The sequence below is a fragment of the Baudoinia panamericana genome, assembly GCF_000338955.1.
Source record: "Baudoinia panamericana UAMH 10762 unplaced genomic scaffold BAUCOscaffold_8, whole genome shotgun sequence".
NCBI lineage: Eukaryota > Fungi > Ascomycota > Dothideomycetes > Mycosphaerellales > Teratosphaeriaceae > Baudoinia > Baudoinia panamericana.
Window position 1 is genome coordinate 1033491 of NW_006911264.1, and position 27013 is coordinate 1060503.

Sequence of the window (27013 nt, forward strand, 5' to 3'; positions counted from 1 at the left end):
GTTAGCTTATTGTCGAGCTTCGAACTAGCTCGACTTTGGTGTCTTCCCAAGTTCCCAACGACTCTGGCCCTGGTCAGAGGGCAGGGCGAGGTTAAGATTCTTCGCCAACGCTACGGCTGCAGCATTGAAGTATGCGACGATCTTGAGGTACGTCCATGCATCCATACGAGACGCCCTCTGTGCAGATGACGCGACAGGAGCGTCTATAGACTGACACAGCTGAGCTCCTGCTGCTTCCAGTGCTTCTTCTGGCAGCAGTCGATCGAGCAATACCAAGTATTGCCGGAAGCGCTGCAATTTTTCAAGGGCGCAGGAAGCTGCTGTGAGCTTTGGTGGCAGCCACAACAGTGCGAATGTCTTCTGTCGAAGCTGGACCGGTGACGTCCGCGGCTGATGCTGTTCGTCTGATCTTAGATCGTGCATCAGTCTCGAGCATCGCTTGCATTGAACATTACTCCTGAAGGACTTCTATCGTCCGTCCCTGCAGACATCGACTTCACACATCTCCTGCCTGACACTATGCTGCTTCAGCCTGAGCTCGAGTGCTTCAGTAAGGTTGCGGTCACCACTTCCCCAGGGTCCATGGAGACGTAGCCTCAATCGCAGGAGGATGCCTCCCGGTGCTTGGGCTTATGTGCGCCTTGATGAAGGATTGGAGGAGAGTCGGCACAGTCGCATCTGCTTCTCCGTATCCGTGGAAAGGCTCAGGACCTGCGCGGATCCTGCTTTGCTGACCGTAGTGACTTATGACAATGACTGAGTTACCTGGAGGCTGCTTGTTAGGGACAAGGAACACCTTGAAGACCTTGAAGACCTTGAAGACCTTGAAGACCTTGAAGACCTTGAAGACCTTGATAACCCAGTGACTGGCAACCACTTGTGAGGGTCTCCGGTCTAGGCGGGAGGCTGAACGAATGGACCGTGCCGTCTATGGCTATACGCGACTGCGGTCATTTTCGAGTTACGGAAAGCTCGGCGATTCCGAGGGTCTGTTTAAGGTTCCGAGGGATTGCTTGCAAGGGAGACCGTGGATAACCAGTCGCAGGCAGTCGCATAACACTACTGAAGGGAAAGGTTCGCGCGTAATATGTCCTTGAACAGTGCAAAAGTTGATCTCACTCCCCGCAAGGGTTGCAACCCCAAATCATGTATAACCTCAGAACACGACTAGTACGCGGGAGCACGTGATCGTTCCCTCGAAAATCACGTTAAGTCGATGCACGTCTGGCATGTTCATAGGACTTGCCATTCCCCTTGTTGGTCACCTATTTGCAGTTTGGAGCCGCCTGGCATTCCAGTTCGGTTGTCCAAGGCGAGTCGATGCCGGGTTCGTCGAAGACCATGAGGTGCAGTGTGAGCCACCCCACCAATGACTGAGATCGAAGCGACACGTTCCTGGCTAGCACGACTTCACCACAGAAAAGAAAAAGCGTCTGCGGGACATGCAGGAACGAACTGCAGCCTTGTAGGTAGCACCTCAATAGTTCGAGGACGACGTCATGGTAAAGAAGGCCTACATCTCTGCCGTCTTCGCCATGCTTTCTCAAGCTCACCCGTCCAAGACTTGCCAAGGGCATAGTAGCTACCATGCGTGTTCCTGGTCTAGTTGCCGCGGCGTTGACCGCCCTTATTAGTTTTGGTAACGCTCAATCTACTGCAGGTATACAAGGACTGGTGCAGCGCAGGCTTCCGAACCACGTGAACGACTTTACCTTCAACCTGACCAACAGCTCATTCGTAACGCACGCCACAACCGGTATCTCAAAGCAGAACGACCAATTCACGGTCTCTAATGGCGTCAATAACACAATCAACATTGCCGGCAACAGCCCGATCGCTCTTGCAAGCGGTCTGCGCTGGTACCTCACCAACTACGTCCACGTGGACATCTACTGGTACATTGGCTCTCGCTTGCATCTGACACCCCAGCGTCTTCCAGCTATAAATTCAACGTACCATGGCTCCAGCGTCGTGCCGTGGAGATATCACTTTAACACTGTGACGTTCAGCTATACCGCAGCATTCTGGACCTGGGAAGACTGGGAGCTTGAGCTTGATTGGCTTGCGCTTCGCGGCGTCAATTTACCGCTCGCCTGGGTGGGCTATGAGCAGATCCTCATGCAGGTCTTCCAGGACGCCGGCTTCAGCAACTCGGATATTGCTAGCTTCTTCTCCGGCCCAGCCTTCCAGGCGTGGAACCGTTTCGGGAATATTCAAGGTTCCTGGGGCGGCGACTTGCCGATGAGTTGGATCAGCAGCCAATTCACGCTCGGAAAGCAAATTGTTGCTCGTATGGTTGAGCTTGGTATGACGCCTGTCTTACCATGCTTCCCAGGCTTTGTGCCGATGCAGATTGGACGTTACTACCCGAACGCTATGTACATTAACGGCAGTCAGTGGAACGGCTTCCCGCGTCAAAACACGAACGTATCGTTCTTGGAGCCTTTTGATCCGCTCTACACTACCCTGCAGAAGAGTTTTATCTCTAAGCAGACAGCTGCTTATGGCAATGTGTCCAGTATCTATACGTTGGATCAGTAGGCTGCGAAATGTCCCTGGTTGTAAGAGTGACCGAATGACTGACATCAACGACAGATACAACGAGAACAACCCTTACTCTGCTGACACAACTTACCTGCGCAACATCAGCGCTGGTACCATTGCTGCTCTGAAGGCTGCCGATCCGAATGCTGTGTGGATGCTGCAGGGATGGCTGTTTTTCAGCTCCGCTACGTTCTGGACTGACGCCGCTATCCGAGCCTACTTGGGTGGCGTCAACAATACCGATATGATCATTCTCGATCTGTTTTCTGAGACGCAGCCGCAGTGGCAACGCACCAACTCCTACTATGGCAAGCCGTGGATCTGGTGCGAGCTCCATGATTATGGCGGGAACATGGGTCTTTACGGCCAGGTGGAGAATGTCACTATCAACCCGATCCAAGCTCTCAACAACGCCAGCTCGACCATGGTAGGCATGGGTCTCACCATGGAAGGACAAGAAGGGAATGAAATTATGTATGACATTCTTCTTGATCAAGCATGGTCCAGCACTCCCCTGAACAACAGCTTGTACTTCCATGATTGGGTGACATCGAGATACCACGGCGCGGCTTCACTACCGCCAGGGTTGTACACAGCTTGGGACACCATGCGCCAGACCGTCTACAACAACACTCAGATCAGTACGATACAGTCCGTCACCAAGTCAATTTGGGAGCTGACTCCGAACGTCACCGGACTCCTGAATCGCACGGGTCACCACCCTACAACCATCCAATACAACACAAGTACCCTTGTCGGTGCTTGGAAGCAATTTTACGGGGCCGCTGCGCAAGAGCCTACACTCTGGGATAGTCCTGGTTACCTCTTCGATCTTACAGATGTTACCAGGCAAGTTATGGCAAACGCCTTCTACCCACTGTACACTAGCTTTGTCAGCGCCTCCAACCACTCGGCTAACGCTACGTACTCCCCGGGCAACGCAACGATATATGGCCAACAGATGGTCAGCCTCCTGTCGGCTCTTGACTCAATGCTTGCGGCTAGCCCTATCCCATACTTCCACCTTTCGACATGGATCGCGGAGGCTCGATCGTGGTCTGCTCCCACTGCCACCCTGCCAAACAACGCGACGAATCTCACCTCAAGCTCACAAACGGCGAGCTTCTATGAGTACAATGCACGCAATCAGATCACGCTCTGGGGACCGACTGGCCAGATCAGCGATTACGCATCGAAGCAATGGGTAAGCATGCAGCCTTCGCCGAAATCTCTTCCTCCATGACCGATGACTGATATCATATGCAGGCCGGCCTGATCAGCTCGTACTACGTTCCACGTTGGCAATTGTTCGTGAACTACACGCTCAACGGCACAACCGCCTCCAATGGGGCCAACGCTCCGCTTGCCGCCAGCCTGTTGGCATTCGAGGAAGCATGGCAGACGCAGGAGTGGGGTGAGGCGTACGGTGAGAGCTTTGCACCACCGCAGCCGGCTCAGCTACAGAGGACGATCGCGGCGCTGGTAACGGCCTGGCCTAATGTGTTTGGGTCGTAACGACCCGCTTTCATCAAAGCCAGTTGCACTGTAGTAGCCTCCCACATCGCAGATATGGTGGATAGATATCTCAATCGAGAGGATCTGACCACGAGATTACCACAAGCGTGCAGTCCGAAGCCGGCAGCCCGCGCCGGCACCAAATGGGCCTCTCGGTAGCCTAGGACTTTGCACGTCGTGTTAAGATGGCGCACCACTGCCGGCAAACATCCCATACCGACAGTGCGCTCACGTGACTCTGCGATTGCCATCTTTCGAGCTCGAGCATGTCCCTGGGATTCAGTGGGTATCAGAGCTTGCTGCTATACTCAAATGTTGATGGTTTCGTACGCTCTCATCGTTCTCACTAGACCCTCTGCTAGTACCGGGATGTGGTAAGTAATATAATAGGCGGGCCCAAACAGTGGAAGGATCTCAGGATCCTGTTGTAGTTTGCAACAACCGATCGGTCAAAAGAGGTTTCAGAGATCAAGTACAGTAACCTGCTAGTATCCAACGCTTTCGCAACAAGCATAGATACGAGCTCGTAGTCGTATTCCCTGCATCACGGCGTCATAGGTTCAATCGCATCGCCAATTAACCCACTCGTGACCGAGTTCATCCGCCTAGCCATGAAGTCCTGCCCGCTCGTAAGCCGCAAAAAGCTCCTCCGTGTGGTAAGCGGACTTCGCGCACCACTGCCCCCGCCAGCACGCTTGTGGATCCTGCCCTTCCCGCTCGACGCCTTTCGTTTTGCGGCATCTGCAACAATAGGCGTCATGCTTAGGCCTGGTATCTCAAGCGGCCGCTCATCGACCTCGGAGCCGGCGGTGCCGGTGCGGCTGTGATGTCGTGTCCCAAAGCTGCGGGCGAAGTAGTCTTTGCTCCTGCGTTCTGCGACAGGCGTTTCCAGATCGCGGGCGTCGGACTCGTCGAAAGCTTGCTTCATCCAGCTGCTGCACAGTTCGATGTACTTTCTTCCTTCCGGATAGACTCCGACGAACTGCAGGAAGCCGTGTGAGATCTCCGGGATCAGCATCTCCTCGACATGCTTGGAGTCGTCAAAGCGCTCGGATGCTGGAATAATGCCGAGTTCTTGACGCTCGCGGAAGCGTTGCAGGTGCGCTTGGCGTAGTCGACCAACCATGATGATTGTATCGTCGCTTAGCGGATCGCGTTCGCCAGTGAGGAAGTAAGTCTTGGGAAAGCGTTCGAGAATGTTCTCAGGTGTTAAGATGGGTGACAGTAGGTGATCCGTGGCGAAGTCGGGTTTGTTGTGCGGACCAATGTACATGATAATCATTGCTCGAAGCATCTCTGGTGAGAGGATGCGGTCGTTGAAGTATGAGATCATGCTTCGCATTTGAAGTCGAGTTGGCGGCTGGCGCGTCTTTCCGTTGGCAGTACCGTCGGTTCCGCCATTGACTTTGCCCGACGTAGATAGGTTCCGCGAAGACTTCATCGAATGCTTCATTTTCGGGCGCTCTTCGTCATCCGCTCTGTTGAAGTCATCGGTAGACGCGTAAGGCGTGTCGTGCGTTAAGCGCCGATAGTCATCGCTTTTGCGGCTGATAACACCTTTGTGCGCGCGTCTTCGCTCCGGAGCCACGAGTAGCGCTGTCTGTTCGTCTGTCATCCAGTTCGATATGTTCATGTCGAGCGCTGGATAGATAAGTACTAGCGCTTCCGGCACAGGTAAGGCTCCATGTTCCGCGCGGTCGCCTGGGTTCCAGCCGCCATAGGGACTCTCGGACAGCAACATGCACATCAGCCCTGTCGCCAGATTGCCGCCGGCACTGTCACCAGACAGAACAACCTTCGGCGAGCGGCTGCCAGACAAGCCGAGACAGCGTCCGTTGGATTCGATGATTTGCCAGTATGCATCGTAGCACTCGTTCAGTGCATACGGATATACTTGGTCAGGAGCCTTTTTGTAGTCCAGTGCCAGTACCGGAAGACGCAGCTTCGCAGCCCAAGCCATGAGCTTGTCGTCATGACATCGAGGGTCCATAGCTACAAAGCCACCGCCTGGTATGTCGAGAACGATCTTCTCCTCATCTTGTAGCTGCTCAGACGTACCTGGATAATACAGCCAAGCCATAATCGGTTCCTTGTAGCTGCTCGCTTCGGGCCTATGAATCCGCAGCCGGTGCGGCTTCACCGTCATCTCCTTTGGCCGCAACAAGCTCGTCACAGCCGAGAGGTACGGCGTCTTTGCTTTGTTCCAGCTCACCCGCAAGTGCTGAAGCGTCAATGCTCCTCGCACTCTCCGCACCATCTCGTCCGCCTGCTCCGCGCAGAACAAATAGTACACGGTGAAGATGACACTGGCCAAGTCTTTCAACCATTTCGGGCGCAGATGCATGGCCGTCCAGAAGCCTGCATCCAATGCCGTCGTGATCCATGTTGCCCTGAAGTAGGCACTTGAGTATAGATTCTCTAGTGGCTCTGGAGACTCAAGGCCGACAACGCGAGCGAAGTTGCGTGCGACGTAGAGGGATAGACAGAAGATGACGAACTGGCGCCATGTCGTCAATCGCTTGGTGAGGTATTGAGAGAGTCGGCGCAGTGGTCTGGGACCGTCTGGGTTACCCTTGTACAGGTACAGAGACCACAACAAGACAACGGTGAAGACTTGGTACTTGCGGAAGCGAGTGTTGGGTCGGCCGAGTACGTGATCTAGCGATGTTAGTCGCTGCTGGTATGCTTGGCATTGTCGTTGCTATGTCCGTTACCTATCATGATAGCGCTGTCCACCCAATATCACCATGATGGCTTGCGGTCGACCAAGCATGTGACAGTGTGAAGGTTAGCAATCGAGAGGGCTAGGGAGCCGAAGGGGAGGTAAGATGGCCATATAAAGATACTACCTTTGATCGATGCATGGGTAAAAGAAGATCCAGTGCCTACAAACAGTGACAGCGTGAAGCATTCCGACTGCCATCGTGACCATGAAGGAAGGAAGGCCGACGCTAACACATGACGCTGACCATGAGGCTGAGAGAAGCATGTGAAAGCGCCGGACCCCTTTGCCAAGCCTGCCGTCCTCCACGCGGCCGGTGTGAACTTTCGTGGCGAATGTGAACGCAGGCAGCAAGTAACAACATGTGCCCGATAATGTAAGAATCGAAGTCTCTAAACGGGTCCACAACAATCTCAGTACCAGTCCCAGACACATGTCAGGTCAAAATTCATACCCGCCGCCAGGCGGCAATCAAAAACACCCATTAGGAAGCAACAACCCATACGCACATCAAGAGCAATCCCTGCAGCAGAACCCCTGGCAAGACCAAGAGTCAGCTGGCAGCCCGTACGCATCAACGGAGGCACACAATTACGCTCCGCCACCCGGTCCACCACCCGGTCAATGGTCCCAGCAACAACAGCAGCAGCAGCAGCCACGCCGAACCGACACGTTCGAGGAGTCGGCCTTCGTGCCCGATGAGGAGCGTGGCGAGCAGCGAGAAGCCTTGGAGCAGTTCGAGATGAGCAAGCCTCAAAGCCAAGAGGATCGCGATCTTGAAACGTTGCAGCGAGAGTTTCCGAGCGTTGATGGCAGTTTGATTGCTGCGCTGTATGGCGATTCGAAGTCCCTACCCGCGACGCGAGAGATGTTGCAGGAGCTGGCTAGCTCTAGCTAATCCGCCGCAAGGGAAGTTCTACTACCCAGGCGTCTTGTGAACCCAAGCTGCTCTACCTGGGAAAGTGTGACTCCGAGGTAACAGAAACCGTAGCCTTTTCATTAGGCACACAACTGCACCAGCATACTAGCACTCTTCGCCGAGAAGTGGCGGCGTGATAAGCGAGCGATGCTTCATAGCGTGATTACTGATACAATATTCGCATGTTTGTCACAGCCGAGGAATAGTTCAAATCATCTTTAAATCTTCGTACTTTGTCCTATACAGTATCCATCCTCACCCTTTAAAGACATCTACAAGGTGTAGCGGAAGCCAGCCAGTCCCTCAATCACCTTGCCACCGGCAGCAGCGCGCTTGTTGGCCCGCCAGAACTTGAACTCGAGCGCACAGGTGATGAGCACAATCAAGGCGCTGGCCAACAGAGTCGCGTACATGCCTGGCTTGTAGCCTGGCTTGTCCTGAGATCTGAACACAGTGCTGCCGACAATACCGCCAATACCGCCTGCACCAACGAGGGTTGCAGAGGCAAGCGCACGTTTCCACTGCAGAACACTGTCAGCGCAATTCATCTTAAGCCAAGCTGGGGTGCAACGTACCTGTCCACGGATGTTGTTCGCCTGGTAAGTAAGGACGCAGGGGATGTTGGAGTTGCAGGAAGTGGTGGCCAAGAAGACACCGAAGTACCGAACACCGGCGTTCTTCGTGAAGCCGAGGAGAGCAAGACCAAGAACGCCCAGAAGAGCGTTGAAGATGATGAATGGGCCACGGATGTGGTACTTGTCACCAAGGACGGCGCAGGCGTACATCCAGAGCGCGGCAAAGACGTAAGGTGGGGCGATCAGGCACTGCGAGGCGCCGACGCTGAAGCCCATGCCCTCGTTGAGGATGATGGGGAGGAAGTAGGCGATGGCGTAGGTGCTGTAAAAAATCCCTGTTAGCACTTGGAGCAGGATGTAAAGGAGGCTGTACGGGTATGCGTACCAAGTGGTGGTCAAGCCGAACAACCAAGCAAAACCCCAGATCTTCGAGTCGCAGGCTTGCTTCAGGTAATGTCCAAGTCTGAATGGCTCAGGAATGGCATCATGACGATCCTGCTCAATCCTGGCTACGACGAAGGCAGCCTCTTCAGCGTTGAGGAATGGCAGAGCGCAGGAGCGAGTCTTCTTGGCAGCCTTGTCTGGGAAATCGCAGATGGTGAAGGCGCCGATGACGGCAACGACGACAGTAATTACACCTTGGAGGATGCTACGCATAGCTTGTCAGTCCCTGATATTTCGGAAGAGCGTCCCTGAGGAGGGCTGCTTACAAGATCCATCGCCATCCAGCAATGCCAGGCTTGATGCCGGCCGGTGCCGTCTTCGTCTTCGCATAATGCTGACCGTACGCAGGGCCGAGGTTACCGTGTCCTGCAAGGTGCGAGAAGCCGAAGGCGAGGATGCCGGAGAAAGCGGACGACATGCTGCCAATGAGGTAGAACACGGCGTTACGCTTCTGCAGGTCGTAGCGGGGGTACCAGCAGCTGAGCAGGTACGCGCAGCCGGGGAAGAAGCCGGCTTCGAAGATACCTTTGCGGCTTGTTAGCGACATTCCGCTCGTGTCATGTGGCGCTAGCTTGCAATATACATACCGAGCACGAGTCGGAGACCAAGCATCTGCTCGTAGTTCGTCAAGAAGCCGAAGCAGATCATCGTCACTCCCCAAAGGATGGTGATGGTGGGCAGGAAAACTCTCGGGCCGACCTTCCTCAACACAACGGTTGCCGGCGGCTGAAGAAGGACGTAGGTGATGAAGAAGACGAGGGTGATGATACTGTATCGGTAGCCGACGAGCTTCAAGTCGACGGCCATGCCAGCCACAACAGCAATGCCCAGATTCGTTCTGTCCATGAGCGAAACACAGTAGAGACATCCGAGCGTCAAGACGAGACGGTAGTCGATGCGGCGGATGATCTTCTTCTGCTGCTCAGGGGTGAAAGCGTGGATGCGAGCATCGTTCTCCTTGGCTGAGGCGGTGGACTCGTCGGAGATGGTGCGCTCAAGGTGCGCAGCCTCAACCTCCATCTTATCGGCATATTGTGCCATGGTTGGCTATCGAAGTGTCGCGAAGCGACTGACAGGAAAGCAGCTGGAAGGAGGGAAGGCGGTCGAAGACGAGGTATGGACTGCCGGATGGAACGAAGAGATGCTGTTGGGATGCAAGAAACAGTAACACAACAGGCGCCTACAAGAGACTCTTGTATGCCGGCCTTCACCTCACACGCAGCACAAGCGGTCAACTTACCGCGGTAATTCGCAAAAGCCCAGAGCTGGCCAAGTTCGCCAAGTCCTGCTTGTACAAATACAAGGACAAAACCTAACCTTGAAGATAGTAACTTTACGCCACCCAGCCAAGGACGTGGAGAAGAAAGGTCTGATAAGCTGGCAGTACCGCCCACATGAGCTAAGGTGCTAGGCCTGCAGAGGGATAGCTCGTACTGGAACGAGCCAGCACTGACTCCCCGCAAAAACCTTCCCCAGGCCACGCGGGGATCGTCGCGATCGGGCTGGTCCAGAACGTCGGCCATGATCGGATTGGTACAATGCTAGCGGCTATGAGAGCACGGTGAGCGCATAAACAGCATGCTAGCCACGTGGATCATCCATGCTCTAGATTCGGCGCCCGAAGAGGCATAACCCGAGCGACAGACTTCCTGGAGGCGTCGACAAGCACAGGAAACAATAAGGTTACCGTCTTAATAATGCCTTTCCTTTCATAACGGCGCGGAGAGGCTGCAAAAAACAGTAAGACTTCTAAGGCTACCAGTTTCCACGCCCAAACGCACTACAGTCCGCTCTACAATCGCCGCCCGGCAATGCAGCTTTGCGTTGATGTTCGTCCCGGAGACAATCGGGTCCAACTTTACATTACGCAAAGGCTTCTTGGAATGAAAGCAGGTTGAACGTTCGATCGATGCCAAACGTCCGAGGAGCTCGTTCCAGAGTGGTCGGGATCAGCTTCGCACGCGACGAGAGAGCCTAAAGTGACATGTCCCGCAGCGCCCAGAGCAAGCTTATGCGCCATCAGGCTTGCCAAGGCTGACTACCTGGTACAGTATAGCTTGTCCCGAGGTTCTGGTTGCTCTTCCCAAGTCGCATGTACACGACCATAACTGCCGGATTATGCAAGAGTGGCAGCATGGTGTCCTGATCGAGTTGTCCGGTGCATGCACCCTTGGCCCAGTTTGGTCTCTTATCGGGCTCAGTGGCTGCTTGACGACTCGACGGAGAGTGACACGGTGACACCGAGGTGGTATTTCTGAGAGGTGCATGGTCGGAACAGCCTCGGTCTTCGCTCCGCCCCTGTACGCTTCAGTGAGTGGCGGAACCTTGCCAGTGCGCAATCTGCAACCGTGAGCACTAATAGAGCTGTGAGCTTCCGATTCCACCCGTCTTGGAGCGGCAGCGTACTCAGGAAGCGCCCTTATCGAGGGCCCAAAAAACACTCTGAAGTGTACTACTAGACTTCCAGGGATCATCGATACAAAGGGCCACAGTAGAGTCGGGAATAGTAGAGATCTTGGCAGGAGACGGGACGTCGTTGAGCTGGCCTCGATCGATGGGCCGAGGACTGGACGCTTGTGCTTCACAGTTCCGAGGTTGGTACACTCTCCATCCGACTGGACTTCCGGACCAGCACGATCGTAGGGAGGGAGTGGACGCTGTAGCGACTTCTGGCGCAAGATGGCAGGAATGAGTCGGTCGTAATATTCGAAAGTTGTCGGAACTCTAATGGTTCCTACATGTTTTGCTCGTGGCCCGTCGCCGCTGGGAAGTGGCTACTCTTGGATAACGAACTTACGGCCGCAATATACGTGCCAATTCCGTTGAAAGGACCACTTTAGGGGCAGAACCTGTCCGAGAGATGCACAATGTCAGTCTTGATGTTGGCCGTTGTGTGATTAGCAGCCCCATAACGAGGGCTCGATCAAAGAGACTTATGATACAGTTAACGGCAGCGTTTCGACTTCGCGTAACGGTTACCAGTGCTCATGCTCGCTTTGATGAGTAGCAGTGGTTCTTAGGAAAGTAGATCAATAGGAGACTATAGCCGTATCGGATGTCCCAAGTAATACCTTCTCCACGCTGATTTCGTGATAGTGTATTGGGTGTACGCTGTTGGATACGACAGGCCGACGTTGGAAGCACCCGGCCTAGCGTCTCTTCTAGTCGAGCCAATGGATGATTGGCACGACGTAAGCGGAGCCACAGACGCGGGTGTGGCGCAAGCTTTAGCTCAGTTGCTGCGGAAGCTGCTGTTGTGTACACGTACCTTGGAGCTCGCTTACGGAACAGTTCAACCAGCTCATTCATGTACAATACTGCAATGGGTGGCGAGACGAAACGCAGCATGGTGCCCACCACCTCCGCCAGCTACCCGCAGCTCGCCGAGCGACCCAAAGGCAAGCTGATCCACAATCTGTACGTCGATCGGCTGGGACAGTTCACCGACGGCGGGCAATACAGAGCCCAAGGTCTGCTCGATAAACTGTATGATGGCCGCTTGGCAGGTGATGACAACGTCAAGCTCCATGTTTGGAGTGCTCCCGGCCAGTCACGACCGACTTTTGAGGAAGCAACGAGCAAGAAGAACGAATACCGCCAGACGCACGTAGGCGAGTCGTTCGGGCCGAGTTGGACTACGCATTGGTTTAGAGTGCAGTTCAAGCTGCCAATGGAATGGACGGAGAAGCCTCAAGTGGAGCTGCATTGGGACTCCAACAGCGAGGCCATGGTGTGGACGGAGGATGGGAAGCCGTTGCAAGGCTTGACCGGTGGAGGGGAGAGAACAGAATGGGTCGTCCCAGACAAGTGGCGGGTGCCTGACAAGGAGCACACCCTGTACATCGAAATGGCATGCAACGGCATGTTTGGCAATCCTCCCGGCGACGTCATCCAGCCACCTGAGATGAACCGCTATTTCCAACTCGCTATGGCTGACATTGTAAGTGTGAACGTGGAAGCTCGAGCGCTGTTCTACGATTACTGGATTATCGGCGATGCTGCGCGAGAGTTCCCGCAGGACAGCTGGCAGGAGCATCAAGCGCTGCAAGTCTGCAATGAGATCATTGACTGCTTCATTGCCGGTGAGGGCTCACAGACTTGCATCAAGGAATGCCGAAGAATAGCCAAGCGGTTCTTGGGTTCCGAGATCGATTCTGAAGCTGTCTACGACAACGAGAATAACGGCACAGAGCCCGCCATTGTCAATGCCATCGGCAACTGCCACATTGATACCTGCTGGCTGTGGCCTTGGGACGAGACAAAGCGGAAGATCGCGCGATCGTGGTCGAACCAGTGTGATTTGCTCGACCGCTACCCAGAGCACCGCTTCGTAGCAAGCCAGGCGCAACAATTCAAGTGGCTGGAACAACTGTACCCGTATGCATGGGACCGTGTGAAGGAGCACATCAAGAAGGGCAACTTTCAAACTATCGGCGGCAGCTGGGTTGAACACGATACCAACCTGCCTTCCGGCGAGTCACTGGTAAGGCAGTTCTTATACGGTCAACGCTTCTTCGAATCGAGATTCGGAGAGCGGTGTCAAACATTCTGGCTGCCCGACACCTTCGGGTACAGCACTCAGCTTCCACAGATTTGCCGTCTAGCGGGCATGACGCGCTTCTTCACGCAAAAGTTGAGCTGGAACAACATTAACAAGTTCCCGCACACTACCTTCAACTGGGTCAGCTTAGACGGCAGCCAAGTCATCTGCCACATGGCGCCTTGCGAAACATACACTGCCGACGCGCACTTCGGCGATGTCAAGAGAAGCGTGACGCAGCATAAAAGCATGGATCAGGATGCGACGAGCTTACTGCCATTCGGCAAAGGCGACGGTGGCGGCGGCCCAACCTTCGGCATGCTGGAGAAGCTGCGCAGATGCAGAGGCATGGCTAACACCGTGGGCTTACTGCCGAAGGTAAAGGTCGCGGAGAGCGTGGATGACTTCTTCGACCGCATTGAGCGGAAGGTGGCGGAGCGTGAAACGGAACTGGTGACGTGGTACGGCGAGCTGTACTTCGAGCTCCACCGTGGCACCTACACGACCCAGGCGAACAATAAGCGGAACAATCGAAAGGCGGAGGTGCTGTTGCACGACATTGAGTATCTAGCCACACTGGCCACGATCAAAGGCGACAAGGGGTATAAGTACCCGAAGAAGGAGATCGACTTTATGTGGGAGGCGGTGCTGCTTTGTCAGTTCCATGACTGCTTGCCGGGGAGTGTCATTCACATGTGTGTGGATGACTCAAACAAACTGTATGCGCAAGTATCCGAGAAGGGCGAAAAGGCGTTGCATGGCGCGTTGAACGCTCTCGGCTTTGATACCGACAAGCAGAATGCGTTCTATCAAGACCAATATGTGCTTCTCCAGACGCTCGGCTGGCAGCGGCAGCCACCGAACCGGATGACTGTTCGTTGCCAAGCGAGCGTGGAGCAGGTGGCCGACAACGTCTTCGTTCTTGAGAATCCGGCTCTGGCGGTTACTGTTGAGGGAGGTGTCATCACATCTCTGTACGACAGGAAAGCGAGGCGGGAGGTTGTTGCCAAGGGCAGCAAAGCGAACCAGCTGGTCATCTACGACGACAAGCCACTATATTGGCAAGCATGGGACGTGGAAGTCTTCCATCTCCGATCTCGAAAGGAACTCCGATCAAGCAGCCAAACCACCATCACCTCAACCAGCCCTGAGCGCGTCAGCGTCAGCACCACGACAAAGATCTCCGAGAAGTCATGGATTAAGACTACCATCTCGCTGTCTGCGCTTGCCGGCAGCGACGAGCCGGCGATGGTGGAGACGGAGGCGGAAGTCGAATGGCATGAAACGATGAAGTTCCTCAAGGTCGAGTTTCCGACCACTATCACGAATACGGAAGCGAGTTACGAGACGCAATTCGGCATTATCCGCCGCCCAACGCACTACAACACCAGCTGGGACATGGCGAAGTTTGAAGTCTGCTGCCACAAATGGGCCGACTTATCAGAGCATGGTTACGGCGTAAGTGTCCTCAACGAGAGTAAGTATGGCTTCGCAACTGCGGGTAACGTGATGAGGCTGTCGCTACTCCGTGCACCGAAGGCGCCCGACGCAACGGCGGATATGGGAAGGCATCACATTCGCTGGGCCATCATGCCGCATATCGGGGGATTGGACGAGAGGACTGTGAGGGCCGGATACGAGTTTAATTACCCGCCGAGAGTGCACAAGCACTCGACACCGGAGCGGATACAGGAGCTCATGGGTGCTTTCAAGCTCGTGCCTGGCAGTGATCCGGGCCTGGTTGTTGACACAGTGAAGCGAGGCGAGGACGATGAGGACGCGGGTAATGGCGATATGCCGCCGAGGAAGGGCCGCCATGTTGTTCTGCGTGTGTACGATAGTCTGGGCGGACTTTGCAGAGGGTACGTGGCGTTCGGACCGGTGGGCGTGAAGAAGGCGTGGAAGTGTAATTTGCTTGAGGATGAGCTGGAGGAGGTGAAGCTCACGGACAAGGGCCTGCCTGTCGAGCTGAGAGCGTTCGAAGTTGCCAGCTACAAGCTATTGCTGGAGTAATGGGCAGCGTACGGATGTGGGATGCGAGATGCGGTTGTATGATATGGCATACAGATGTTCAGTACGATATGGCATATGGAGACAGGTATATAGAGTAATCAAGACGGGACTGATTGTTGTCGATTATCCAAAGTGGCGCCCGCTACGAGCAGGCATCATCGTCGGAGTCCCTCACATCTCCGACTTGCCTTGAGCGGGCACATCCGGCGGGCCTTCCTTTTCGCTCTTGATTCCTCCCCAAAATTCATTGCCATTCGGGTCATCAGTGCTATACGGAGGCAAGCCCATGAACTTGTTGATCCAATTCAGCACGACCTTGTGCCACGTAAGGCTGTTTTCCGGGTTGAGCACCCAGTGATTCTCATCTGGGTAGACCAAGAGCTGGCTCTCAACTCCTCGCGCTTGCAGGACGTTGAAAGCGGCTAGTCCCTCGCCGATCGGAAGGCGGTAGTCCTTCTCACTGTGGATGGTGAGCTGGGGTGTTGACCATTGGTCAAGGTAGTTGGCGGGATCCCAACGTGTCCACGAAGGAGTGTTTGATTGGGCTGTAGGGTTGTCTGTAATGTGCGCTGGCGGCTTTAGCCAGGATGGGTAGCCGAGGTCATGCATGGGGAAGTAGAGTTCGTCGGTAGTCAGCTGGCCAGATGGGAAGCTGAAGACGCCGTCGTGGCAGACGAGACACTTGAATCTGCGGCCGAGGGGATGGCCTTGAATCCAGTTCATCTGACAGAGTTAGCGACAACACCATTCTCACTATACATCGACCGTCTTACCATGTACCCGCCGTAGCTTCCACCCAGTGCTACTGCGTTGTCATTATCTGCTTCTGGCATGTTCTCACCTACCCACTCAAAGCACTTCACAACATCCTCATAAGGGTCGCCACCCCAATTGTATCGGATGGCGTCGGTAAAAGCCTGCGAGTAGCCAGTCGAGCCGGTAGGGTTAGGTGCAATAACTATGTAACCTTGTTCGGCAAAGACGGCGAGGTTCCAGCGTGTTGACCAAGCGTCGGTCCACGCCCCTTGGGGGCCGCCGTGGATCAAGTACGCAACGGGATACTTCTTACTGGAGTCGAAGTTGCTCGGTTTGACGACGATCGAGTGAACGTTCATGTTGACCTTCGGATCGTTGGCGGGCGTCCATATGCTCGAGACTTGGTCCGGTCTCAAACCGAACTTCCCACCGGCGGCAGAACTCGAATGGGACCACGTCACAACCTTATTCGGCTGACGGTCGTCGACAATGGCGTACCAAGAGTTGTCGACAAGTGAGTTGCCGGAAACGAAAATTGTGCCGTTGGGAAGAGGTTTCACATCGTTGACGTGACCTTGCTCGGTCAGCATTTGCGGCTGCCGTGGCTGGTTGCGGTCCAGACCCAAATCGACCTTGCAGAGTTTCGCATAGCTTTGATCTTCCACGACGGCTAGCAGAGAATGGCTGTCTAGCGAGAAGCAGATCGATGACGGGCTTAGTGACCAAAACTTGTCACCATCGGAAGCAGTACGATTTAGCGAGGTGATTGTTCGCGACGCGTGTTGTACGCTCTGTGGGAAGTTGATGTCCGCCATGACGAAAGTACGGTTCTGATCGGCCTCGTAACCGTTGTCTTTCATCATTAACCACGCTGCTCTGGTGCCTGTGGCATCAAAGACCGGACAGGTAGCGGCGCCTTCGAAGTCCGGAATCGGAATCTCTTCGAGGACTGGCTGAAGATTAGGGAGATTACCAGTCCAGGAATACATGTGAAGCAGGTATATGTTGCACTTGGTGTTCAGGGCTGGGTTGAGCTTGGGATCTTTCGTCACGAAGATAATACCTGTCTTCATGATGTCAAAATTGTCGCTACCCCCGAAAGGCTGGATTGGACACTCCAATTCAGGGTGACCTTTGAAAGCATTGCTGAGCTTCGACAGAGTGTATCTGCCATTGTCGCCGTGGGTGAGCTTGCCATACCATAGTGCGTTCTTCGCTTGTGTTTCGTACTTGTCCCAGTGGCGCACCATGAGACTGGTATATAACCGACCGCTGGATCTAGTCGATTGCTTCGCCTTTTCCGGAGAGTAGAGGGTGCCATCAGGAAGCGTCGGCGCGCTGAAGACTACAGCAGCTCCATCCTGAAGCGCCTTAAGCTTGAGGTTGCTCGCAGCTGCATCGATGACGCCAGTCACGAATCGCTCGCCAGCCGTGTTAGAAGCATACAAGCTGGTCGTACCGTCCTTGTTCGCCTGCAAATAGCAGAAAACATCATCAGTTAGCCAGTTGAGGTCCGATGCCTCGTCTCCCAAGAGCTCCTCTGACCCCCCAGTTTGGATGTTCAGTAGACGTAGCTCTGTCGTCTTCTGGTGAGTCAGGAAGTCGTAAGTTGATGATGTGTACAGCACCTTGGTTCCAGATGGGTTTGGTATGCCTGAAGATCGCCTTGGCGCGGACAGGAGGACCTCCGGCGTGAACTTCATTGCGCGTTGGACCATTGGAGCGAAGTATTATTGGCGAAGGCCAGGAACAACCGAAAAGAAATATAGTAATAGTGTTAGCAAGCAAGTAGCCACCCGTGCCAAGTTATGCTGGTTGGCCCACACTGTAGGGGGTCGATGCTGTATAACATGTTACCCAGACCAACAATGGAAGCTAATGGTGGTGACGGAGTTTCTCGGAGTTACCACTTGTGTCCGAACTCCGCCTGACTGTCCAAACAGACTACATCACAAACCTTGCTGCACAAAAATACCGTATAGCATCTCCCTCGGTAACTTACAGGCCAGCATGACCGGGTACGAGCTCCCTCGTTCCATTATCCACTCCAACGTGGAGCATGCGGACAGTACAACTCCACCACTAAAGAAGATCTCCTAAATAAGGGCAACGCTCATGAGTGCCAGCCAACAGGGGAAGTCGGCAGCTGTACTCACCTAGCAGCGCGCCGCTTTCGTGCTGACTTGTGAACACTTCAACGCTACTATTGCAGCGCTCCCTTGGGAAGCATCAGCGTAGGGCCCGGCCACACAGTAGGTCTGTCCTTCCTTGAAGTTGGCACATTTGCTTCTGTGTCATCTGTCAATCCCGTTCTCTTTTCCTTTCAATTCTCTGTACGGCACTCGTGCAGGATATAACATTAAGCTCAGTCGATAGGAGTCACCGTCTGCGATGACATTCTTATTGCACGGAATCGTTGACGGCTCTCGCCGGCTTGACGGTGCAACGCGGCCCTGTGGCCTGCTGGCCACTGCTGCCATGGGCTGGCTTCTGCGGACAGCACGGTCACATTCAGAGTTGCCAAAGCCACGAGTAACCAATCAGCCACTTGCGGTACTTACAGCCGGTGTTGTAATTTCGCCTTTTAAGTGACTTATCGTTCGCATTGCTCACGTCATCGGTCACAAATTCTGGCTCCTGTTCTGTAGCCTGCATCACACTCGGCTGTGAACACCGCGGTAGCTCATCGCTCGTGTGAGAGGGATGCGCGTACCGTAAACTACACTGTTGTTGCGGTCTCACAATGTCAGTAGCGGCAGCATCTCTTCCGTCATCGTAAGGCATATCAATCTCCGGGATCTTCTCCCCTTCTACGGGTGACGATCGTATTTCCAGGTCACGTTTGCGCTGATCAGTAATAGTAAGTCGGGGCCCCTGCATCGGCCTCGTCATGGACACTTCCTGCGCCGTATGTTCGTAGGAATCAGGAACGCCACCTGGCAGCTGCTCGCACGGTTCTGGCTCGTAGTTGGAGGAGAGGCTTTCCGTGTCACCTCCAGTGGAAGTTTTGTGGGCCAGTGAGCCAGCATAGGCCTGGGAATACGTGACTGTTGCTGAAGAGGCAAGGTTCGGTATCCGCGAACTCTTAGTGGCCATTCGTGTACTCATTGAGCCAGCTATCCTGTCCTCTGGGGAGGCGGCTAGGTTGAGACAATCACAGAGGTTGTTTCCAATGGCTGGGCTTGGATCGTCGTTTCCGAGCATCACAAGTGCGGCCATGAGTGTTTATATAGTCATGGTGATGGAGCTGGTACCTAGCGGTAATAGGCAAACTACTCCGACAACGGTGGGTATGAATATAGCCGCGCAAGTGGATTGATGTGAGGTTTGCGGTGGGCGGTGAGGTTGTAGATACGAATGGTGGAGTGAATTGGCAGACGTGCCCTTATCATGAATGCATAGAGGTCGCTTCAGAATGCGCGCCTGACTGCAGTCACTACGACCTCGTGCCGGCATGCAGTGACCGTGTCAGCAACTTATAACCTCATGCTCAGTCCAGGAGGTTACAACATTGTATGTCCAACAACCACAAGAGCTGTCTCCGACCGCTTATTGCCCACCCCGGTCAGGCTCTCGCTGCCATTGCAGCTTGTACCGGGAACGCCACAACGACCTATCCACCCTTCTGCAATCGTATGCGGCGCAAGAGCTGCCGAAGATGCCGTGCTCAATACCTGTAAGCCGTCAGCTCATCGAATGCTTGTACTTTGGTGACCACAGATGGATTTACAGGATCATTCGGTACGATTAGCGTAGTGAATGAAGCAGTCACAACGGGCATTATGGCCATGGTTGTCTGTTGTGGCGGTACGCTTCTTGTCGATGCATCAAGCATGGTGAGTGGAGCAACCTGATGGGCGGCAATGCTCGCCAGGACGGCAGAAATGGAAGCTTCGGCGGACAGGACAGATGCCGGAATGCTCGTCATCTCTGATCCAGACGATGACTGACTGTTTGCTATCATGGTGGTATAGCTCGTAACTAGCGATGATGGCGTCGGGAGCATTGACTTCGTACTCGTGACGAACGTGCTGGCTAGCACTTGAGTTGCCGTAACTGTGACGGTTATCGTTGGGTTCCAAGTTTGTGTATGAGACGGTAGGCTGGGAACGCTTTTGACCTCCACATCCGTGACCGTCGCCGTCAAGGTGACAACATTTGCCGAGCGAGACGGTGTATGCGTCTGCGCTGATTCAGCGGGACCTTGCAGAGGAGGAGGAAGCGGCTGACTGACCTTCTGCGGCTGGTGGAGGCGGTTAACTAGCAGGCTGGTAATGATGGCGATCACGGTGACAAGGACGGTAGCAAGCATGGAAATGACGACGAGGTTTCGTCTTGACATCCCGGTCCACCACCTTGTCCCCGGGCTTGCCACGCCGTCTGACGCTGTGTACTTGCTAGCCGGAGCTTCCGGATGGTCGAAGGAACGCAGGTTTTCGTTGACGGCTGTTTCGTAGTTGGGTAAGAAGGTGCTTGAGTTACACTTCTCGCCCTCAATGCGCAAGGGACGCGCTGAGTGTGGGCTGTTTGCAAATGCCATGGTATGTTTAGCCTGTGATGCTGTCGGCTCGGTCTTGCTCCACTCTGAATGGGATGTCGTTTGGGAAGCTTGAGAGGACTCGCTGACCATAAAGCTTGAGACAGGAAGATGGAGAGGCGACGACAGTGGGCAGTATGTACGAGATTAAGCTCGAGAAAAGGTAAGAGAGGTTTGGAAAACGCTAGGTCTTATACATTATTGGAGGCTGTGCTGCTTATTATTGACGGCGCGATTGGGGCGACAATGCGCTATAGATTGCTCAATAAACTTCCACGCAGAGGAGGTAGTTTTGACTTGCTTCAATAAGGTCATTGTCGGTTTAAGTATGGGATGCTGCTCTACTGGTCGATGTCGACAGGAACAGCATCTCATGATGTTGTAGAAGATCGACGCCCGAGGAAGTTCAGCTTGCACACCTATACGAGTATCAGTGTCGAGCATGATGAATGATATGGCAGGTCAACGTAGGAGCAATGAGATAGGGAAGAATGTGAAGTGAACTGAAGTTGTGGAGGCGCTCGGCTCGGCACCTCGGCACAGCTTCCGCACTGGGAAGGCACATGCTTGGACGCGACCTCCACCGCGTCCAAGTACAGATACCGCTGGAACAGTACAAGCAGCGTATCACGCATAAGCACGGCGGAGGACGCAATGCTGGACATGCACCCGTCAGAGTCTGCGATGCGGCCCCGACCATGAACATCTCCTCGCTCGCTGTGGGCCAAAAGATCGAACTCAACGACCAGCGCATCGCAACTATTCGCTTCCTCGGCCCAACACATTTCCAGACTGGCGACTGGGTGGGAGTAGAGCTTAAGGATGCGTCCGGAAAGAACGATGGCTCCGTCAAGGGGGAGCGTTACTTCATCTGCGAGCCTGACTATGGCATGTTCTTACGGCCGGCCGGCATTCGACAAGTACTCGAGGACGAGGGGCCGAGAGCAAAGGCAGTAGCGAGCAACGGCGTGGCGAGAGGCAGGCCTAGTAACGTGCATACGGCTGTCAATGGGCTCAGGAGACAGGCTGCCACGGATGCACCAGGCAGGGGAGCGAGTGTGGTAGCGCGCAGTCCTACGCCGGGAGCGAGGCTCGGAAGTGGTCTGCGATCACCGATCAAGCAACCGGGTAGCAACGGCGTCTCAAGCGCGTCGACGTCGCGTACCAACACTCCGCCCGCTAAGAGCAGGCCGGCTGCAGGCGCGGCGGCTAAGCCTAGACAGAGTCTCGCTCCACCAACAGCTGGGGCCTCGGGGCGAAGGACGTCTGTACTTCCGACTGCAGGATCGTCAAGCACTCAGCGGAGCTCTCGATCATCCCTGGCTCCGCCGACATCTATCTCGCGAACGAGTAGTAGTAGTAGCGTCGCACGGTCAAGGCCATCCGCTTCACGTGCGCCATCGTCACGCCCTCAGCTTGAACCGCGGTTGAGCTCTACCGCAGAGGGCGTCGTTGATGATGTCGTCGACGACGATGCCAGTGACCGTCCGGCTACTCCACAAGTGCATGATGCTCAACCAAGCGCGCAAGAACCGGACCAAGAACGCGAGCCGGAAGAGGAACCTGAAAAGCCTAGCTTCGCACCTCCACCCATACCACCCGATCCGCCTCCGGTGAGTACTCGATCACGGCGACCTTCCTCGCCTACGGCAGCATCCATCCATTCACAGCGCACCATCCGCAGCACCACCGCCTCAAACCGGCAAATAGAGGAGCTGGAAGCCAAAGTCCGCCTACTGGAGCGCAAGCGGCAAGAAGACCGTGAAGTCAAGAAGACGCTCGAACAAGCGCAGCAAGAGCGCGACCAATACAAGAGCATTATCGAGAAGCTGCAGAACAAGTACCGGCCTCAGCAACAGGAGATTGCAGACCTGAGACAGACCTTAGCCGAGGCGGAGAAGAGGGCTGCAGGTGTGGAATCAATGCAGTCTGAACATGACAGCGTTATGGAGCTTGCCACGCTGGACCGGGAGATGGCGGAGGAGAAGGCGGAGAGCTTGCAGGCCGAGCTGGAAGCGCTTCGGGCACGTAATGAGGAGATGGAACTGGAGCTTGAGATCTTGAAGGAAGAGAATGGCGAGCTGAGCAAAGAGATGAGTCCCGAAGAGCGCACGAGTGCCGGATGGTTGCAAATGGAAAAGAGCAACGAGCGGCTGCGCGAAGCTTTGCTTCGGCTACGAGACATAACGCAAGACAAAGAAGCCGAGCTCAGGGAACGCATAGATGACCTTGAAGTGCAGGTCAAGGAAGCCGATAGTTTACAGACGCAGTACAACGAAACGAAGGAGAAACTTCTACGTACGGAAGCGGACACCAGCGATCTCCGCCAACAGCTCGAAGTTGCTTTGGAGTCCGAAGAGATGATCGAGGAGTTGACCGAACGTAACGGGCGCCTTGACGCACAGATAGCTCAACTCCGTCTCACAATCGAAGAACTCGAGGACCTCCGTGAGCTCAATGACGAATTGCAAGTCAACTACACCGAGTCCGAGAAGCAATTGCAGGAGGAAATCGACTTCAAAGAAAGCCTTCTCCACGACCGCGAACGCACGGCTAAGCAGCAGCAGGAAGCGCTCGATGAGGCTGACTACACCATCACACGCTACCGAGCGTTAGTAGGTCAGATGCAAAGCGACCTAGCCGATCTGCAAGCGAGCAGGCAGATCTCCGAGTCGGAAGCTGCGGATCTGAGTAGTAAGAGCCGAGCTATGCTGGACTTGAACTTGAGGTTAAGGGATGCGGCGGAGAAGACGCAGGTCAAGACCATTGATCTCGAACTGCGCAAGCTTGACGCGCAAGAGGCGAGTGAGCATCTGGCTATCGTGCAGATGTTCTTGCCGGATGCTTTCCAGGCGGAAAGGGACAGCGTGTTGGCTCTGCTGAGGCTCAAGAGGATTGCATTCAAGGCGGCGCTGGTGGCCGGTGTCGTTCGAGAAGGCCTTGGTGCGCCGGGAAGACGGCGGGATGATGCTGTCTTCGCTGCTGTGCAGGTGTTGGATCATTTGACCTGGGTCAAGGCGATGGCGGATCGTTTCACGCAGTCTATCTGTGGCGGCTCGGTCGAGGATTTTGCAAAATGGGAGAGTGCGTTGTATGAACTTGAGCCGGTTGAAAGAGCGCTTAATGGTTATCTTGATGCGGTACGGAGGGATGGGAGTGATGGGCTTAGGGAGGCAGAAATGGTGGAGGAGCTGAAGAGGAGTATGGCTGTTATGGAGCACCTGGCGAGCTTGCATGTGAAGGATGATCTGGCCGCGCATGCGGAAGGGTTGGTGATGCGGACGTTGTGTTTGCAGAGTCAGCTTGAGGGTACGGCGACGGCACTTGGCATTGTGAAAGCGATGGTTGAGAGTAATGTTGGGGCCAAAGATGAGGTCAACGGAGTCGGTGAACATCAAGAGGACGTGGATGAGGATACCGCTTCGACCGACCTTGCGCTCATCCTGAACCGCGCCGATACACTCATCCAGGCCGCAAGGAACGCGAAAGTCATGGCAGGCAAGACACATCGCTCCCTCGCCGACCTGCAAGCCCGGTCACTTACACTCGACTGGTCATGCGCCGAGCACATCGACCGTGTCGAGCCAGCCGCCGCGCAGATCGCAGCGTATACACGCCAAGCGGGAGAAGCACTGCAACATCTCTTCTCCAGCAGCGACGAAGGCCGCAACGACCCCTTTACAACTTACGAAGTCACGACCATCCTCTCACAAACCGCGGTACCCGTCTTCGCCCTCTCGGATCCGGAAGCGGGACCTTTCAATACACTCGCCACCCGCCTCCGCTCCCTCCAGACCACACTCTCAGATCTCGCATCCGTCGCTGCAGATCTGGACAACACAGTCGAGTTCGATCGCGCACCAGCACCATGGGTCGCAAGGGCTACCCAGCTGAAACAGACGAAACTCACTGCCCTCGATACAGAGGCAGAGCTGACTCGTTCCCATGAAGACCTCCGACAGCGCGACGCCGTGCTTAAGGAGAAAGAGACCGAGCTCGAGGAGCAAGGAGTGCGGATCGAGATGCTCGAGGCGAGGATGAAGGAGGCTGGGAAGCGGTCTGCGCGGATTGGGGAGCTGGAACGGGCGTTGTGGGATGCTAAAGAGCAGATTAAGAGAGCTAAACTTGACTTAGGAAAGGCGCGGGAAGAGGCGGAGAAGGAGATTGAGAAGGTTAGGACGGACATGGGTAAGTTGGGTAACGAAGGGAAAGTGGGAGGCGGTAAGGATGATGGTGTTAACGCTGACGCGATGGGCGCTGCTGCGCGCTTGAATTTGCGGAGGCAAAAGGTCAAGATTGGGTGTCTGGAGGGTGCGGTCTGCTATTTGCATGACGAGAATTTCCGGCTGCGGATGCCCGCACCTGATAGTCCGGTGGCGGTGCGGAAGACGCTGGGGTGGTTGCATGAGCCGTTACTTCAGCCTAAGCCGGAAGCACAGAGGAGACGAGAGGGTCTGAAACGTGAGGGCAAAGACTTGTTGCATCAGATGTTACAGCTTGTCACGCAGACGGAAGGTGGAGGATTGGTGGATCTTACTAAGATACCGGAGAACAAGCTTGCGTGGCGGCCCGCGAGGGAGAGGCCGAGGTGGGCGGTGGAGCGACGGAAGGAGGTGTGGGCTGGCTTGAGTCGGGAGGTGGATCAGGTTGTTAGGCGAGGGGTTGTTGTAGGGAGGCCACGAGATGGGACGCAGGCAATGAAGGGTATGAGCATGGCTGTGGAAGGCGAAGTTTAAGGCTCGCTTCAACCATGCCGACCTCCGTAGAAGAAGCGAAGGCGTTCTGGACGCGGAGAGGTTTCGATTAGGTCACCAAGATACCCAAAGCTATGCATGTCCGAGAAGCGCTGCCGACAGCAGGATGTCAGGCGGAAGATCGACATACCACTTCCATGAAAAGGGCCATCACCTCACCGTCTGCTTGAGCGAGAAAGATCCTTCTTGATATTCGTGTCACCCCTTCCCACGACTGCGAGAGCCTCGAGCATACGTGCCAACACAGGTTCCAGCTCGCTTCCCAGCACCGCCAGATCAAGCAGATTGTTGTCTATGGTGGTTTGAGTGCACCCCTTGGGTGTCGTATCATTGAACGCCGCCGTGATAAAAGCTAGAGATCCTGCAAACCCAAGGTTGCCGGCCGTTGCATGCCCGCCGTTTGCAACAGACACGAATTGCACGGAAGCGCCATTCTCACACCATGTGCGACCAAGTGCGCTCGCGTTCGCGTACGGGATGATCTCATCCTGCATCGCGTGGTACATGTACACTGGCGCAATAGGAGTCTCGTTGACACGGAGGCCCGTTATACTGTCCTGCAGTACAGCGGCGATAGTTGGTTGATGCAGCAGCCTTGTGCCTAGAGTCTGGACTGATGGGACTTGGATCTGCTTGAACTCGAAGGTGAAGAGGTTTTCTACGCCGCAGATGCGGGTGGCTATGTTGAGGATCGTCTTGCCGTAGGGAGTGAAGATCCGGTTGTAAACGGGGATTAGTTGGGCTCCGTAGGCGCTTGGCGAACTGAGACCAACAAGCGCTTGCGGTATGAAGCCCGCGAAGAGTGTTCCATCGATGGAGGCTAACGTGCCCGTGAGGTTGGCAGGCGTGCCGCCTAGTGACCAGCCGGCGACGTGCAACTCGGGAGCGTAGAGGGCGTGGAGCGAAGCGGCCCACCCGAGGGCGATTGCACCGCCGGAGTAGCCGTAACCAACTATCAGGGGTTTGTTCGAGGTAAGTTTGAGTGTTTTCCAGAACTTTGCAGTAGCACGCATGCTGTCCAGCACCGCCATGCCACATAACCGTCCGGCGCCAAAGGCTGAATCAGGTCCTTCGTAATCGGGTGATGAGACAATGTAGCCATCCATCAGCAGCGCTTGGAGGGAAAGGAAGTCCACCGAGTTGATGATGTCGTCTTGTGGCGCGAAGAGCCGGTAGTTATAGCTTGGCTGACAGCAGCCGGATTTGGCAGCTCCATCGTAGGGGCATTGGAGGCTGATGAAGCGGTCTGTCATGGCTTGGGGACGCTTGAAGATGGTTGTCACGGTGGCTATGGCTGAGCCGTTGATTGCTGTGGTGCGATAGAGCAGTTGATATGCACGCACGGCATCGGGAATCAGGCCGAAGTAGGAAGCCTCGATCCGGCGTGTGCGTAGAATGGCGCCTGGGGTCCGGTTTTCGAAGCCAGTAGGCGGCTGGTAGAAAGGATCTTGTGTAGGTAAGAGAATGCTGTACACCTGGAAACAGAGTAATGAGATTGGCAGGAGGAGTTGGAACAGACGACGGGAGGCCAGCATTGCGTCGGATTTTAGGGGACGAGAACAAGCTTGTGGCTGTAGATTTTTGATGTTTGATACTGTAGCTATTCGGACCAACGCAATAGCAACGGACGGAAAGCAAGGAAACTGGCTGTCATTGTGCTGAACAGACCAGCGCACTTACTCTGCTTACCCGAA

The 27013-nt window shown here is 54.9% G+C and overlaps 11 protein-coding genes across 11 annotated transcripts; 4 read left to right on the forward strand and 7 right to left on the reverse strand.

Moving 5' to 3' along the window:
• Nucleotides 1-1499: 1499 nt before the first annotated feature.
• On the forward strand, nucleotides 1500-4490 carry BAUCODRAFT_578108 (glycoside hydrolase family 89 protein; the record flags this gene model as incomplete). Its single annotated transcript, XM_007679693.1, has 4 exons — nucleotides 1500-1600; nucleotides 1635-2537; nucleotides 2596-3748; nucleotides 3811-4490. The coding sequence occupies 4 exons, from the start codon at nucleotides 1500-1502 to the stop codon at nucleotides 4057-4059; spliced, it is 2406 nt and encodes an 801-aa protein (XP_007677883.1). The 3' UTR covers nucleotides 4060-4490.
• A 113-nt stretch (nucleotides 4491-4603) lies between these two features.
• Nucleotides 4604-6985, reverse strand: BAUCODRAFT_110894 (uncharacterized protein; the record flags this gene model as incomplete). The annotated part of the gene is made up of 3 exons (XM_007679694.1): nucleotides 6774-6985; nucleotides 5465-6717; nucleotides 4604-5419 (listed from the first exon to the last, which is right to left on the reverse strand). Exons 1-3 carry the CDS (start codon nucleotides 6778-6780, stop codon nucleotides 4604-4606), a joined length of 2076 nt encoding a protein of 691 aa, XP_007677884.1. The 5' UTR covers nucleotides 6781-6985.
• An 89-nt stretch (nucleotides 6986-7074) lies between these two features.
• Nucleotides 7075-7826, forward strand: BAUCODRAFT_540920 (uncharacterized protein). Its single transcript, XM_007679695.1, has one exon. The coding sequence runs from the start codon at nucleotides 7215-7217 to the stop codon at nucleotides 7677-7679; it is 465 nt and encodes a 154-aa protein (XP_007677885.1). The 5' UTR covers nucleotides 7075-7214; the 3' UTR covers nucleotides 7680-7826.
• A 146-nt stretch (nucleotides 7827-7972) lies between these two features.
• Nucleotides 7973-9739, reverse strand: BAUCODRAFT_72648 (uncharacterized protein; the record flags this gene model as incomplete). The annotated part of the gene is made up of 5 exons (XM_007679394.1): nucleotides 7973-8221; nucleotides 8276-8597; nucleotides 8661-8924; nucleotides 8986-9244; nucleotides 9307-9739. The coding sequence occupies 5 exons, from the start codon at nucleotides 9737-9739 to the stop codon at nucleotides 7973-7975; spliced, it is 1527 nt and encodes a 508-aa protein (XP_007677584.1).
• A 746-nt stretch (nucleotides 9740-10485) lies between these two features.
• Nucleotides 10486-11449, reverse strand: BAUCODRAFT_540929 (uncharacterized protein). Its single transcript, XM_007679696.1, has one exon. It carries the CDS (start codon nucleotides 11191-11193, stop codon nucleotides 10729-10731), a length of 465 nt encoding a protein of 154 aa, XP_007677886.1. The 5' UTR covers nucleotides 11194-11449; the 3' UTR covers nucleotides 10486-10728.
• A 592-nt stretch (nucleotides 11450-12041) lies between these two features.
• On the forward strand, nucleotides 12042-15272 carry BAUCODRAFT_72108 (glycoside hydrolase family 38 protein; the record flags this gene model as incomplete). The annotated part of the gene is made up of 1 exon (XM_007679349.1): nucleotides 12042-15272. The coding sequence occupies one exon, from the start codon at nucleotides 12042-12044 to the stop codon at nucleotides 15270-15272; it is 3231 nt and encodes a 1076-aa protein (XP_007677539.1).
• Nucleotides 15273-15357: 85 nt separating this feature from the next.
• Nucleotides 15358-17752, reverse strand: BAUCODRAFT_578118 (uncharacterized protein). Its single transcript, XM_007679697.1, has 2 exons — nucleotides 16046-17752; nucleotides 15358-15995 (listed from the first exon to the last, which is right to left on the reverse strand). Exons 1-2 carry the CDS (start codon nucleotides 17744-17746, stop codon nucleotides 15444-15446), a joined length of 2253 nt encoding a protein of 750 aa, XP_007677887.1. The 5' UTR covers nucleotides 17747-17752; the 3' UTR covers nucleotides 15358-15443.
• A 787-nt stretch (nucleotides 17753-18539) lies between these two features.
• Nucleotides 18540-19373, reverse strand: BAUCODRAFT_578121 (uncharacterized protein; the record flags this gene model as incomplete). Its single annotated transcript, XM_007679698.1, has 1 exon — nucleotides 18540-19373. Exon 1 carries the CDS (start codon nucleotides 19245-19247, stop codon nucleotides 18540-18542), a length of 708 nt encoding a protein of 235 aa, XP_007677888.1. The 5' UTR covers nucleotides 19248-19373.
• A 1-nt stretch (nucleotide 19374) lies between these two features.
• Nucleotides 19375-20796, reverse strand: BAUCODRAFT_540989 (uncharacterized protein). Its single transcript, XM_007679699.1, has 2 exons — nucleotides 20263-20796; nucleotides 19375-20211 (listed from the first exon to the last, which is right to left on the reverse strand). The coding sequence occupies exons 1-2, from the start codon at nucleotides 20656-20658 to the stop codon at nucleotides 19696-19698; spliced, it is 912 nt and encodes a 303-aa protein (XP_007677889.1). The 5' UTR covers nucleotides 20659-20796; the 3' UTR covers nucleotides 19375-19695.
• Nucleotides 20797-21275: 479 nt separating this feature from the next.
• On the forward strand, nucleotides 21276-25184 carry BAUCODRAFT_59330 (uncharacterized protein; the record flags this gene model as incomplete). Its single annotated transcript, XM_007679337.1, has 1 exon — nucleotides 21276-25184. A coding segment is annotated over one exon (3909 nt), but the record flags the coding sequence as incomplete, so codon positions are not given.
• On the reverse strand, nucleotides 25135-26950 carry BAUCODRAFT_35405 (uncharacterized protein). Its single transcript, XM_007679281.1, has one exon. The coding sequence runs from the start codon at nucleotides 26852-26854 to the stop codon at nucleotides 25475-25477; it is 1380 nt and encodes a 459-aa protein (XP_007677471.1). The 5' UTR covers nucleotides 26855-26950; the 3' UTR covers nucleotides 25135-25474.
• Nucleotides 26951-27013: the final 63 nt, after the last annotated feature.